The 14,756-nt window shown below is 44.6% G+C and overlaps 1 protein-coding gene across 4 annotated transcripts in view; it reads left to right on the forward strand.

Moving 5' to 3' along the window:
• MATN2 (matrilin 2) overlaps positions 1 to 14,756 on the forward strand; it is a 185,138-nt gene that overhangs the window by 146,335 nt on the left and 24,047 nt on the right. For all 4 annotated transcript variants that reach the window (XM_032760107.2, XM_032760106.2, XM_058444041.1 and 1 more), the window contains exons 11-13: positions 6,304 to 6,426; positions 7,759 to 7,881; positions 11,005 to 11,127. In XM_032760107.2, coding sequence (XP_032615998.1) covers positions 6,304 to 6,426; positions 7,759 to 7,881; positions 11,005 to 11,127 — 369 coding nt within the window. The remainder of the gene's footprint in view (positions 1 to 6,303; positions 6,427 to 7,758; positions 7,882 to 11,004; positions 11,128 to 14,756) is intronic.

A 14,756-nucleotide genomic window follows, 5' to 3' on the forward strand; every position in this document is an offset into this window, starting at 1 on the left:
AGTGGCAAGTCCCCTATTCTCTGAACAGGCCTGGTGCCTTCCAGCCCATCCCAATGTCACCCCCATGGGTAACCTCCTCCCCCACCTGATAGGCTCTCCTCTCCTCCTCCCACCCCAGGCTCTGCTGGGGCCTCTCTGCAGAGCTCTCGTGCCCAGCCTCACCCTGGGGCTCTCTGTGCACATGTCTGAGAAACAGTGTGGCAGAGCAGAAAGAGTACTGAACTAGAAGCCCAAAGACTGGGTTTAAATCGTGTCGCTTCTATCCTGGGCAAGGGAATTGGCCCTCTTGGGGTCTGACTGCTCATCTCTAAACTGAGAATGGTTGTTGCTGCCTTTCAAGGCCACTGTGTGGTTCAGGGAGACTGCTGTTGCAGTGCTATGTGAATTTGTGGACTGCCGTGACCCCTAAGGGATTCCTCTTCTTCTCTCCCCTTCCAGCGTCAGACCCCCCTGCACTGAGGAGACTCAGAAGGTAGCTCCTGGCATTGCTGTCTGGAGATCCATCTCCCAGGGCCAGGCCTGCTCTCCTTGGAGGGGCCCCAGAGATGCACAACTCTGGAAGGGGGCTGGACTCAGGAGTCCAAGGGCTGTCCTATGAGGGACCCTCCCTTCTGCAAGCAGAGGACACCAATGGGGATCAGAGCCGTCAGCCTAGGGCACTGGGGGATCTCTGCTGGCGATACTCCCAGTCCAACTACCACGCGCAGATCTGTGAGGGCCTGTTAGGCTGCCTGAGGCCCTGAGCTTGGCCTTCCAGGGCTGAGGCAGCACTAGGCAAGGCTAGGGGAGTGTCTTAGTCTACTCGGGCTCCCATCGCAAAATACCATAGACTGAATGTTGTTTCTTAACCACAGAAATTTATTTCTCACAGTTCTGGAGGCTGGAAGTCCAGGATCCAGGTGCTGGCATGGCTGGGTTCTGGTGAGGGCCCTCTTCCTGGTTTGCAGACAGCCAGCACCCAGCTGTGTCCTCATATTGCATGGGTTGTAGGGGGTGAGAGAGCAAAAGAGTGCAGGCAAGTTATCTGGTGTCTCTTCTTATAAGAACACTAATCCTATCAGGTCAGGATCCTGCCCTCACAACTCCATCTAAACCTAATCACCTGTCAAAGACTCCACCTCCGAATACCCTCACTTCAGGGGTTAGGGATTCAGATGTGAATTTTGGGGGAAACAGTCTATAGCAGGGAGTGGGGGGAGGGGACCACCCTCACTCTCACGTATTCACATTACAGGCTTGATGCAACAGAAGGAAGGTAGAGATTTCCCCTTATTTTGTGGGAAATGGACACATGGAGGAAAGTGATGCCTCTAAGTTGGCCCTGGTCGGGGAGTCAGTGGCAGAGCCAGGACCAGAGCCGAGTCCCCTGATTTCATGATCTTTTGCCCAGTGTGAGATGCCCTGGAAAAGCACAGCTCAGTTCAGCGGCTTCTTGGTTTGCCTGAGAAAAAGCCTATATTAAGTTAGCAAAGGATTGGCTGCTGCTAGTTTTATTACGAGAAAAGCCAGGAAGCAGTGTAATTCTATCTGTCGGCTTCTGGTTACTGTCTTGGCAGATGGCCGCTGTGGCTTTCTCTCTCTGGGGTTGGGGTTGGTTTTAACAACGTCTTACGTGGAGCCCCAGATGCAGGATTGCTGTCTGTCATCACGGCAGAGGTGCAAGTCCACAGAACACGTTGCCCCGCAGTTGCTGCGCCACAGACTTATGTGACTCACCTGTGTCAGCGTGCAGGGCTGCTAGACAGGGACCCTAAAGACCTGTGCTACATCCTAAAACTTCTAATCATCCTGAGCACACACTGCAGAATCCATTCATGATGAGGGTTTAAATATGTAGGCCTGGGTCCTTATGTGTAAAAGGAAGATAATCCTTATTTGAGAGGAAAAATGTTTTCTTCCTCCCTCTTGAGATTTCTCATACATCCTCCCACCTATTTCACTTAAGTGATGGTTCCTAATGGAGTCTGTCTTTACTCTCCTCTCTGGGTTTGAATCTAGGTACTTCCTTAAGCGCTTGGTTCCTTTACCCTCGTTCTCTACAAATATTTACTGTATACCTGCAGTGTGCGGGGTGCTGGGGATCTCTGGGGTTGATGCAGATTCAGTTTGTGCCCTGACAGCGTTTAAAGCTTCTCGGGGAAGAAGGATAGCAGAGACAGCGTCCATTCCATATGGTGAGAGTGGCGATGTGGGAAGGATGGAGCCGCGGGAGCCTCCCCTAGTCTAGAGAAAGAGATGTTTAATCCGACACCCAGAGAACGAGTACAGTGAGCCAGCCCGAGATGGAGGGGAAATGCTTCCCTAGGGGCCAGAGAGCGAACTGCAGGAAGTTCCGTGCTCTGAGTATGGGGTACTGAGTGCGAGAGGGAGGCCGGTGAGAGACAAGCCTGGGGACGCCGGCGGGACACATCACCCACTTCCAGCCTGCAGAGTTACGAGAGACTTCCTGGCCGGCCTCTCTTGAGAAAATGATTTTTGTCTGGTTTGTTTTCTGAGAATCTGCCAGGCTGCCTCAGCACACGCTTTTAAGCTAGGATGATCCGTGGTTGTGCAGCTGGACCAGGGACACGGAGGTCTATTTGAATATAGTCCCATCTCTGCCCCCAGGACAGCTAAGACCAGTCACCTCTGAAGGTTCAGGGACACTGGGAAAGTCACTTCCTCTCTGACCGTCAGTTTTCTCATCTTTAATGAAGGGGTTGGACTAGTTCATATCCAATGAGTTGAACTTCCAGCCCTCAAACAAGGATATTGCCTGGCTCAGATAAGTGCTCTGTAAACACTTGCTGAATGAATGGACTTATTGTGGTGCCCACCATAGTCTCCCAGGCTGAAGACACCCCGTGGTAGTGAGTCAGGGGTGGTGGCTCTCTTTGCCTGTTAGGGGACCACTGAAACATTTTCCTATAGGGGAATATCTTTGCCCTGGGGAGAAACTGGTTTCCAGACTTAGCGGATAGAAAGCTAGCGCCTATGGTCAGGAGGTTAACTATCATCCACCTTTGGCATTCTCTAATTTCCCATCCGTGGTTCTTTGAATTTATAAGTGGCCCAGAACATCCCTGAAGGGCAGAAACTGGACATTTTGCTGAACAAATGTGAGTCGTGCATTTTGCAAGGTGGGTGTGTGGGAGAGAGTGGGAAGCCTAGCTGGCCACAAACATCCACACATCCCATGGGGTTCTTATTTAAAACATCTGCACAAAACCCCTGTGAGGTGGATCTAATTACCCTCAATTTTCAGAATAGAAAACTGAGGAAATGTTTCCTTTTGTTCAACAGGTCTTTCCTAGGGGTCTGTTAGGTGCCAGGCATTATGGCCACTGCCAACATCTCACCTCTGATGATTCGTTGAAATCATCTATGGGGCTTGGAAAAAGTCTAAAGGCCCAGGCAGCATCCCAGAAACCCTGAATCAGAAACAGAAACAGAGACTATCTTACATTGTTGGTGAGAGTAGAGATTGAAATAATCTCTTTGGAGGATGATTTGGAAATATTTATCTGCCTTTAAGTATTCATACCCTTTACCTAGGCAATTCTGCTTCTGGATGTGTAACTTTCAGGTATGCCTTCACATTGTACATAAAACTACATGCACAAGAATATCCATTGCAGATAAAGTGTGGTGGCTCATGCCTGTAATCCCAGCACTTTGGGAGGCTGAAGCGGGAGGATCACTTGAGGCCAGAAATTGAAGACCAGCCTGGGCAACATAGTGGGACCCTGTCTCTACAAAAAATATGAAAATTAGCCAAGCTTGGTGGCATGCACCTGTAGTCCCAGCTACTCAGAAGGCTAAGGTGGGAGGATCACATGAGCCCAAGAGCCAAGGCTGCAGTGAACTGTGATGACACCACTGCACTCCAGCCTGGGTGACAGAGCAAGCCTGTGTCTCAAAAAAAAAAAAAAAAGAGCCTGAGCTGAAGCTAGGAGGACAGGACTGGGCACAAGGGAAGCTCCAGGAAGGAAGGGCTTGCTCAGAGGGGTCTGGCTGGATTATGGCTTGACAAGGTTGACATGAAAGAGCTATAGCTATTTTATTACCATGGAAAATGTAGTATTATTATTATTATAAATTCATGGTAGGGGGAAAAAATACGTCATCTCCATGGCCATCCAGTTGTCTGTATCATGGATCACTCAGTTGTACTTTCCACTCTTACACTATGTGAGGAACTATCCCAAACCATCAGGAAATGTTCTGCATTAATAGTGAGTCTAGAATTTGCCGAGAAAAGCAAGTCATGCTCAGGGCAAACAGGAGGGTCCAACTCGGCTTTGAGCCTCCTCTGCAGCTGTAATTGCAGTTATCAACCTTTTCCCATTCTTCAAAGATATTGGCAGTGTTTCTGCCCAAAGAAAGGCAGAATTCCCTTCACGTTTGAAAGCTTGCTTTAGAATATAGCAATGCAGTATAGTCAGAAAAAATGATAAGATTACAATTTTTGTTTGGTTCTTTCTCTTAACAATTGGTCTTGACAAGCCATTAGCCTTCCCAACCCTTAGTTTCCCTAGCTGGTGAGTGAGAATAACAACAGCTGCCTTAACTAACCCAAAGGTGGTTCTGAGGAGTCCTCTCCAGAGAGATACTACAAAGATGCTTTACCAAAAACAGTGTGTGGTTTGTGCCTGAATATAAAGGCCATTATGTGCTTTGGGGCCTTTATTTAATAATTCCGATTCATGTCCATTTTAGAAATTCTACTCAATCTGAAAGGATTGAGTTAACTTTCAGAAATATGTATGGTTCTTATAAAAAGTCACCACTCACCTATCCTCAGTATTAAGCTTTTAAAATAACAGCCTGGTTTTCACAGGTTCACAAACCTTCTAGTCCCCCAGAAGCCACCCAGCCCTATAAGATGGCAATGCCATCCTTCAGTTGCTCAGTCCAGCAACCTTGGAGTCGTCCTTGACTCTTCTGTTGTATCCATATGGGCTCTTTGTATTAATCCATGGGCAAATTTTATAGTCTCTACCTTAAAATACAGCCAGTCTGACCACTTCTCACCAGCCTGGTCTGGGCCACCAAGATCTTTGCACAGGGCTGCTCCCAGCTATCCGAGCTCCATTCTGTGCAGAGAGATCCTTTAAAAACAAACCCATATCATGCCACTCCACTGCTCGAAACACTGCAGTGACTGCCCTTCTCTTTCGGATCTGACCCCCACTGTGAGCCCCACATGGTCTGCCCCAGCCAACCTTGCTGGCCTCATCCCCAGTCACAGTGATCTCCTTGCCTTTCCTGAAACACACCAACCAAGCAGCTCCCGTTGCTGCAGTTTGCAAATGCTGTTCTTTCTTGCTGATAATACACTTTCCCAGACACCACCACTCACTTCCTGTCTTTCTGCAGGGCTCTGCTCAGTGTCACCGTATCTGACACACCATATAAAATAACAAGCCCTCCCTACTCTCCAGCCCAGTAGCCACTCTCCATCCTTCTATCCTGCTCTTCCTCCATAGCACTTTTTCCCAAATGACATATCACATATTTGTCTGTTTTCCACGCATCCCTCTTCTCCTGACACCTGCTGCCAAATGTAAGCTTCACAAAAGCAGAAACTTTGTTTTGTTCATTGCTGTATCCCCAGAGCCTAAAACAGTGCCTGGCTCATCACAGGGACTCACAAAATATTTGTGAACTGACTGAATACATGAATGAATTGGTTACCTAAGTGTAATATATACATACATACATAAGTAGATATGTAACTAAGTTGATATTATAGTTACATAATAGCCAATTAGGTTAATCTTATTTTCTAATATTTATAAGAAATTTATCTCTCATTCTGTAACCTGTATTCTCATGTTTTTTGTTCATTTTTCTTGTGGAGATGATTTATATGGTTTGATTTTTATGTGCCATGTATATATTAAGAATTTTTGCTCACTTTGGGAGTCTGAGGTGGGTGGATTGCTTGAGCCCAGGAATTTGAGACCAGCCTGGGCAACATGGTGAAATCCCGTGTCTACAAAAAATTAGCCAGGTGTGGTGGTGCATGCTTGTAGTCCCAGCTATCTGGGAGGCTGAGATGGGAGGATCACTTAAGCCCAGGAGGCAGAGGCTGCAGTGAGTTGAGATCACGCCACCACACTCCAGCCTGGGTGACAGAGTCAGACCCTTTCTCAAAAAAGAATTTTTGCTCATAGACATGCTTTATATTCTGAAATGTGTCCTGTAGGATAAGGTACTGTTTTAATTCAAGGTGTCTGAAATGTCTTTTATGATTGAATAAGCCACTAATATATGAGTCATTTTCTTCTTCTGTTTCTCTAATTCCCATTTGATTATCAGAATTGGACTCTTGTGCTCTGGGGGACCACGGTTGTGAACATTCATGTGTAAGCAGTGAAGATTCGTTTGTGTGCCAGTGCTTTGAAGGTTATATACTCCGTGAAGATGGAAAAACCTGCAGAAGTAAGTTTGTACTGGAGCTGGCTCCTACTACTATGCCAGACCACTGTGTGAAATCGCTATCCTCATCTCTGTATACATCAGTTCCTCTCAGAAGTCAATGCCACACAGCAAAATGTAATGTAGTGTCCTGGATAGGACCCTGAAAGAGAAAATGGACATTAGGGAAAAACTAAGTAAATGTCAATAAAATATAGACTTTAGTTAATAATCATGTATCAGTATGGACTTATTAATAATAACAAATGGACCATACTCATGTGAGGTGTTAGTAATAGGGAAAACTAGGTGTGGGGTATATGGCAATTCTTTGCGCTATCTTCTCAATTTTTGTGTAAATCTAAAACTGTCCTAAATAATAAAGTCTATTAAAAAAATGGACAAACAAAAAAAGTCAACACCAGAGCTACTACTGAAGTTCTTCATTTATATGCTCTGTGGCAAGAAACAGTGGTTTGGCAGTATACTCTAGTGGAAAGATGGACAGTCAGAAATCCACGATTCAATCAACTTCTGTCTCTGCCATTTATTAGCTGGGAAAGTTGCCTAATTTCTCTAAGCCTCTCTGCTTATTTATCTCTAATAATGTTGTTGTTGTTATTTCTGGTAGCACAAATCCCTCCCAAAGGGCACCTTGTGATGCAGCCAGTTTTGCCTTTCAGAAGGCAAAGCCTCTTAGATGGGGCTGCAGCCAGCCAGCCCAGGACAAGCAGCCTTAGAGTGAATTGCTGGTGTAAATCTCAAGACACATCTCTGAATAATCAAAGGGGAGTGTGTGACCCTGGTTTCCAGCCCTATCAGTTATCTTTTTCTCAACGTCTCAAAGCACTTTATAAAGAGCAACTCATTTTGACACTTTTGGAAGAAAAGATGGGTAACTGGAATAATTACGCTCTCATTTTTTAGACAGCACAGCTAAGATTCCAAGAAGTTAAGTGATTCTCCTAAGTCATATGCTATGTCAGACACAAAGCCAAAGTTAGATTTCAGTGCTGCTAATCTAAATTGAGGTTTAATCTCCTAAGGAATCATATCAACAATGTTTCCATTCTGATATAAGAAACTATGTCTACAGAAAGCTGATGATGGGCTGCATTTTAACACTAAAGTAGTGCTGGTGAATGATGATGGTGAAGACAGTGAAACAGTTTGAAGGGTTAGCCCGAATTAGAGCCACTAAACTTTGTTCTCAATTGTATCTTCCTGCCCCACGGACCACTGAGCTCAGGTGGCAGTAGAATCCAGTAGCTGACTCCAGTGGATGGGTCCTCTAAGGTGAAGTCTATGTGAAATATATGTTGTTGAAATTGTTATAACTTGCTCTCCTGTCTTCAGGGAAAGATGTCTGCCAAGCTATAGACCATGGCTGTGAACACATTTGTGTGAACAGTGACGACTCATACACGTGCAAGTGCTTGGAGGGATTCCGGCTCGCTGAGGATGGGAAACGCTGCCGAAGTAGGTAGCCTCGAGGTGGAGAAGAATTTTTCCCTCTGTGGACTCAGACAGTTAGAGAAGTTCATTTAATCCTTAAAGTCCCCTTTATTACCACTGTCACAAGTGTCAGTTCCTGTCTTGGGTGCTCTGAAAGTGTTTAGCTAGAGATCAGTTCAGTAGCCCCTTGCTTTTTCGGGAATTTCTCAGTCAAGGCCTGAGTTTTGGGTTCTTTGCTTCTCTTCATTTTCTGCCAGCCGTCAGCCCTTTCCACAGTAGCTGTGTGGGTGCCCAGAACCTCGCACAGTGCTAGTCACTGGACTGAATTAGAACCTCTGCCAGCAATCACTACAAGGATTGAAGGTTAATTACAGAGCTTTCTCCTCTTGGCAGACCTTAAAAGTAAGGGCAAAGGGTGAAAGGGTGTATTCGTCCATTTTCACACTGCTGATAAAGACATACCCGAGACTGGGCAATTTACAAAAGAAAGAGGTTTGATGGACTCACAGTTCCACTTGGCTGGAGACGCCTTACAATCATGGCAGAAGGTGAAGGACACGTCTCACATGGTGGCAGACAAGAGAAGAGAACTTGTGCAGGGAAACCCCCTTTATAAAACCATCAGATCTTGTGAAGACTTATTCACAATCAGAATAGCACAGGAAAGCCCTATCCCCATGATTCAATTACCTCCCACCAGGTCCCCCTCACAACACGTGGCAATTGTGGGAACTACAATTCAAGATGACATTTGGGTGGGGACACAGCCAAACCCTATCAGAGGGATTTCCTGTAGGTTTTATTTTTCTATTTGTATCATTTGCTTCTATAGGTTACCCAGAACAGGCTCTGAGAGTTTCATTAGAAGGTGTATTCACCAGAGTTCTCCAGAGAAACAGACCTTCTCTATGTATATCTTCATCTTCTATTATATATAAATATAATAGAAGACATATATAATATATATATGTCTCTATATAATATATATGTCTTCTATGGTCTGTTCTATCTCCTATTTATATATATCATAGAAGACATATATATACATATATGTGTGTGTGTGTGTGTGTGTATGTATACTATGGTCTGTTTCTGTCTTCTATTAATATATCATCTCCACAGGAAAAATGGACATACACACACACACACACACACACACACACACACACACATATATATGGTGAGAGAGGAAAAGATTGGTTGATTTTAAGGGATTGGCTCACACAGTTGTCAGGGGCTGGCAAGTTCTAAATCTGTAGGGCAGCCTGGAGAGCTAGGCAAGAGCTGATGCTGCAGGCCAAGTCTGAAGGCAGTCTGGATACAGAATTCTCTTTTCCTCTGAGGACCTCGGTCTTTTTCTCTTTAGGCCTTCAAGTGATTGGATGAGGCCCATCTACATTATAGAGGGTGATCTGATCTGCTTCACTCAAAGTCTACTTATTAAATGTTAATTGCATCTAAAAATTAGCTCACAGCATCATTTAGACTGGTGTTTGACCAAACAACTGGGCACTATAGCCTAGCCAAAGTGACACATCAAATTAACCTTCACAGTACCCAAAGGAACAGAGGGATGTCATACGAGCTCAGTGAGGTGGGCATTAGGAGAGTACAGAGCAGGTATTTTTCCCCACCATGAGATTCTGAGCTGGTAATTCCCTATTTTGGGGGGAGGGGTGGTTGACAAAGTCTACTTGCTTTTGTGACACTTTGCCCCAGTGGGCAAAATGACCCTTTTTCAATTAAGTCAAAATAAGTTCAGTTGCTTTTGAGGTTGATTTTTGGGAATTTCCCTACAGACTCCTTTGAGATAACTGGGGATACTCCACAAGCCAACAAGGCTGGATTGGAGGGATCTCAATACCTCGCTTCTTCCACCAGGAAGAGGGACTCCTACCTTTAGCAAGAAGTTCTGTGTGAACGACTGACGCCTAGGATGCCTGTGGTACCCTGGCCTAACTCTGCAGGGATCCCCCTCATGACTGCAGGTTCAGCTTCACACTGCAGTGGCCCTCTTGTGGAGATTTTGTCTATAATTCTGCCCATTGTGCCTGTCTGCACTGCTTGTTCATGCTTTTCTTTTTTGTTTGTTTTTGTTTTGAGACAGGGTCTCACTCTGTCACCCAGGCTGGAGTGCAGTGGCACTATCTTAGCTCACTGTAACCTCCACCTCCTGGGCTCAAGCAATCTTCCCACCTCAGCCTCCTGAGTAGCTGGGACTACAAGTGTGCACCACCACGCCCGGTTAACTTTTGTATTTTTTGTAGAGACATGGTTTCACCATGTTGCCCAGGCTGGTCTTGAACACTTGAGCTCAAGAGATCTGCCTGCCTCGGCCTCCCAAAGTGTTGGGATTATAGGTGTGAACCACTATGCCCAGCCTTCATGCTTTTCTTTCTGCAAACATCTGCACACTCACACACACACTGTTTATTCATTCAACACATTTATTGCTCAGTAAGTTAAGCTACTGTACACAAGGTACAACTTCTACCTCTGGAATTTGATCCTAAATCAGATTTCACCATTCCTGCTTCCTAGAGGGATGTGTTCTCACTGATTCCAATTTTGTGTGAAGCCTCTCCTTTTCAGGGCTAATGACAGGAAAGGGCCATAGGCTCATGCTATGGAGAGCCCTCGGGAGACAGCTGTGTCATCAACCTGCCAGATGACCGTGGGCAGCAGTCAAGCTCTCTGAGGATCTGATTCTTCATTTATACCTTGAGAATAATTATCCCTGTCTTTCTTCCTCCTCTCCAGGGTGTTGTGAGGGTTAAAGGGCTGTTAGTACTTCGAAGAGTTTAAATTACCTCACACACGAGAAATGTTCATTAGACAATCTGAACTGGAGTGTTTGGGATGTCTGTGGCAAAAGAAATTAGAAGCTAAAGCACACCTAATAATAGGATAGTAAATCAAGGACACCTAATCACCCATCTTACCATTCAGACTCATGGGAGCTGGAGCTTTCTGAGAGGAGCTTTTTCCCTATCCTGAGTATAAGACTAAAAAAGACATTATGAAGGAGGTTTGAAGAGAGGTGTATTTTCTTTAAGAGATTACTTCCACAATCTCTACTCACATGACTATTCAATTCACCTCATTTCTACACTGATGGGATTGTTCAACTCCCTATATTTTCCTCAGGGAAGGATGTCTGCAAATCAACCCACCATGGCTGCGAACACATTTGTGTTAATGATGGGAATTCCTACATCTGCAAATGCTCAGAGGGATTTGTTCTAGCTGAGGACGGAAGACAGTGCAAGAGTAAGTGATCTGAACTTGGCTTTCTGCTTTAATTTTGTTTTGGAGCAACTGCTTTTTGGAGTATTTTCAGGCAACAAATCCCTCACCTCTGCTTCTCCCATAAATATAAATGCATATGCACAAATACAGAATGGGGGAAGAGAGGGCTTAACTGCAGCACCTGCGAAAACACTTTCAGTTTTAATTGACAGTAAATTCATTATCAGCCAAGAGGCTAGGGTGATCTTAGGCTGAACAGCAAGGTCTGCGTGAGGGAGGTGGAGGGAGCTGTGCTCTGCTCTGTGCTGGAGAATTACATTTAGTTCTGGGCATGGTACTTTAGGAAAAGAGAGATGGATCAACGGTTTAAACATAAAAAAAAAAGAGCAAAAGGAGTCTTGAGAGAATTATTTTTTAATATGAGAGTACAGAAGATCTTTCTAAACATGACATGAAATTTAAAAGCCATAAAAGAAAAACAAAGGAAAATATACAGTAAGAGAGTAAAGCTGTGATACCTTTTTTTTAACCTATTAGTTACCAAAGATCAAAAAGTTTGATTCCTTATGTTGGCAAAGGTATATTTTAGTAGGGAATTATAAATGGATCAGTGGGTGTCTGAATTGGTATAACCTTTCAGAGGGCAATTTGGCATGTTATGAATCCAGTTCTAGAAGCTTATCTTACAGATATGTGCATGTTTATAAAGCCATGTATACAAGGATATTTTATACAGCACTATTTGTAGCAGCAAAAAATGGAAACAAGCTAAATGATCACTCATGAGCCTGGCTGAATAAATTAAGGCACATCTATGTAATAAAACATGATGCAGCTGTTAAAACAACAAGCAGCTCTGGATGTATCCCCAAGATATTTTAAGAGAAAAAAGCATGGTGCTGAATGTTTTTTATAGTATGTTACCATCGATATATTTTGTAAAACACTCTAACATACAGTCTCTCTTTATACATGTGTGTATACCATTATATACATATCTAACGTGTATACCCTATACACACACACACATACACACACCCTTTTTCTAATATTTAAGTTTTGTTCCAAATGCATGTATTATTTTTTAGAAAAAAATAAGATAAACACGATTTAGAAAGAATTAAGCATCATGATCTTGTGAGGAAGTTCAGTATTACGTTAAGCAGAAAAAAATTAGGAAACTGGGGATCTTTGTAGAAAAAAAATTTTGAGGTACCAAATACCAATGTGACTGTCATCTCACTCATGATTTGTATGATACCCCCACCCCGCCCCACCCTACCCTGGAAAGAAAGGACACTGGGAGAAGCTACAGCTCAGCACGAGGACAAAGAAGCTTTCTACCAGGGAAGCTCCATGCCTAATTAGTTCAGAGCATAAGCTTCAGCTCAGACAGATCTGGATTTGAACCCTGATTCATACTACCTGTGTGACCTTGGTCAAATTATTTAACCTCAGCCGGGCACTGTGGCTAATGCCTGTAATCCCAGCACTTCGGGAGGCCAAGACAGGCAGATCACCTGAGACCAGGAGTTCGAGACCAGCCTGGCCAACATGACGAAACTCTGTCTCTACTAAAAATATAAAAATTAGCAAGGCGTGGTGGCACGAATCTATAATCCCAGCTACTCAAGAGGCTGAGGCAGGAGAATTGCTTGAACCTGGGAGGCAGAGGTTGCAGTGAGCTGAGATTGCTCCACTGCTCTCCAGCCTGGGCAACAGAGGAAGACTCTGTCTCAAAAAATAAATAAATAAATAAAATAAATAAAATACAAAAATTAGCCAGGTGTGGTGGCATGCACCTATAATCCCAGCTACTTGAGAGGCTGAGGCCAGGAGATGGAAGTTGCAGTGGGCCGAGATCATGCCACTGCACTCCAGCCAGGGTGACAGAGCAAGGCTCTGTCTCAAACAAACAAACAAAAAACAAATTATATAACCTCTCTGAGTCCCAGTTTCCCCATCTATAAAATGAGGATAATAACTCACAAAGCCATCACAAGGAATACATTAGATCGTGTATCCAAAGGTGCTGAACAGCCAGGTGTTGTGGCTCACACCTGTAATCCCAGCACCTTGGGAGGTTGTGGTGGGAGGATTGCTTGAGCTCAGGAGTTCAAGACCAGCCTGGGCAACATGGTGAAACCCTGTTTCTATAAAAATTAGAAAAATTAGCTGGTTGTGGTGGTACGAGCCTGTGGTCCCAGCTACTAGGGAGGCTGAGGTGGGAGGATCACCTGAGTGCAGGAGGTTGAGGCTACAGTGAGTTGTGATTGTGCCACTTCACTCTAGCCTGGGTGACACAGCAAGACCCCGTCTCAAAAAAAATTTTTTTAATAAAAAATAAATAAAGGTATTGAGCCCAGTGCTCACACACACTAAGTGCTCAAAAAATGATCACTATTACGATTCACAATAGCAAAGACATGGAATCAACCCAAAATGCCCATCAATGATAGACTGGATAAAGAAAATGTGATATATATACACCATGGAATACTATGCAGCCATAAAGAGAAATGAGGTCATGTCCTTTGCAGGGACATGGATGGAACTGGAAGCCATTATCCTCAGCAAACTAACACAGAAACAGAAAACCAAACACTGCATGTTCTCAGTTATAAGTGGGAGCTGAACAATGAGAACACATGGACACAGAGAGGGGAACAACACACACTGGGGCCTGTTGGGGGTAGTCAGGGGAGTGAGAACATCAAGATAAAAAGCTAATGCATGTGGGGCTTAATACCTAAGTGATGGGCTGATAGGTGCAGCAAACCACCATGGCTCACGTTTGCCTATGTAACAAACCTGCATGTCCTGCAGATGTATCCTAGAACTTTAAATTAAATTAAATTTAAAAAACAACAGACAGGCCAGGTGCGGTGGCTCATGCCTTTAATCCCGGCACCTTGAGAGGCCGAAGCGGGCGGATCACCTGAGGTCAGGAGTTCAAGACCAGCCTGGCCAACATGGAGAAACCCTGTCTCTACTAAAAATACAAAAAGTGGCTGGGTATGGTAGCGTGTGCCTGTGGCTCTGGCTACTTGGGAGGCTGAGGCAGGAGAATCACTTGAACCCAAGAGGCGGAGGCAGCAGTGAGCCAAGATTGCGCCACTGCACTCCAGCCTGGGAGAGTGAGATGCCATCTCAAACAACAATAACAACAAATAAACAAAATGATCACTATTGTAATCATCAACAGCAGAGATGTCCAAAGATGGGGCTTTAGTGGTAAGGTGACAAATTCCTCATCAGGAGAGGCGTTGAGGCCCAAGTCGAATGGTCACTGGGTGAGCATGTTGTAAAGAGGATGTAAGCAACAGCGGGGCTGGAGTAGATGATCTTTAAAGGGCTTATCCATGCCTGAAGTTCTAGAACTTCCTGAAAATTACGTTCTGAGAGCAAGTCACAGCTCCATTCCAGTCTTATCAACTTAACTACCAAAAAGAAAATGCCCAAGAGAAGTGGGAATTACCCTCTGGCAAAATAATAGCTAACAAGTGGGGCTGTCCTTCCTGTGTCTGAAAGCAAATACCTGGGCCCTGCTCTCCCTGATGCTTTTACACTCTACCTTGTTTTGTGTTTCCTGGAGAAGCTTTCTGGACGCCATTCTGTGTGTGGGGGTTGCAAGTGCTAGTTTTGTTCTG

The sequence above is a fragment of the Hylobates moloch genome, unplaced genomic scaffold (assembly GCF_009828535.3).
Source record: "Hylobates moloch isolate HMO894 unplaced genomic scaffold, HMol_V3 SCAFFOLD_9, whole genome shotgun sequence".
Taxonomy (NCBI): Eukaryota; Metazoa; Chordata; class Mammalia; order Primates; family Hylobatidae; genus Hylobates; species Hylobates moloch.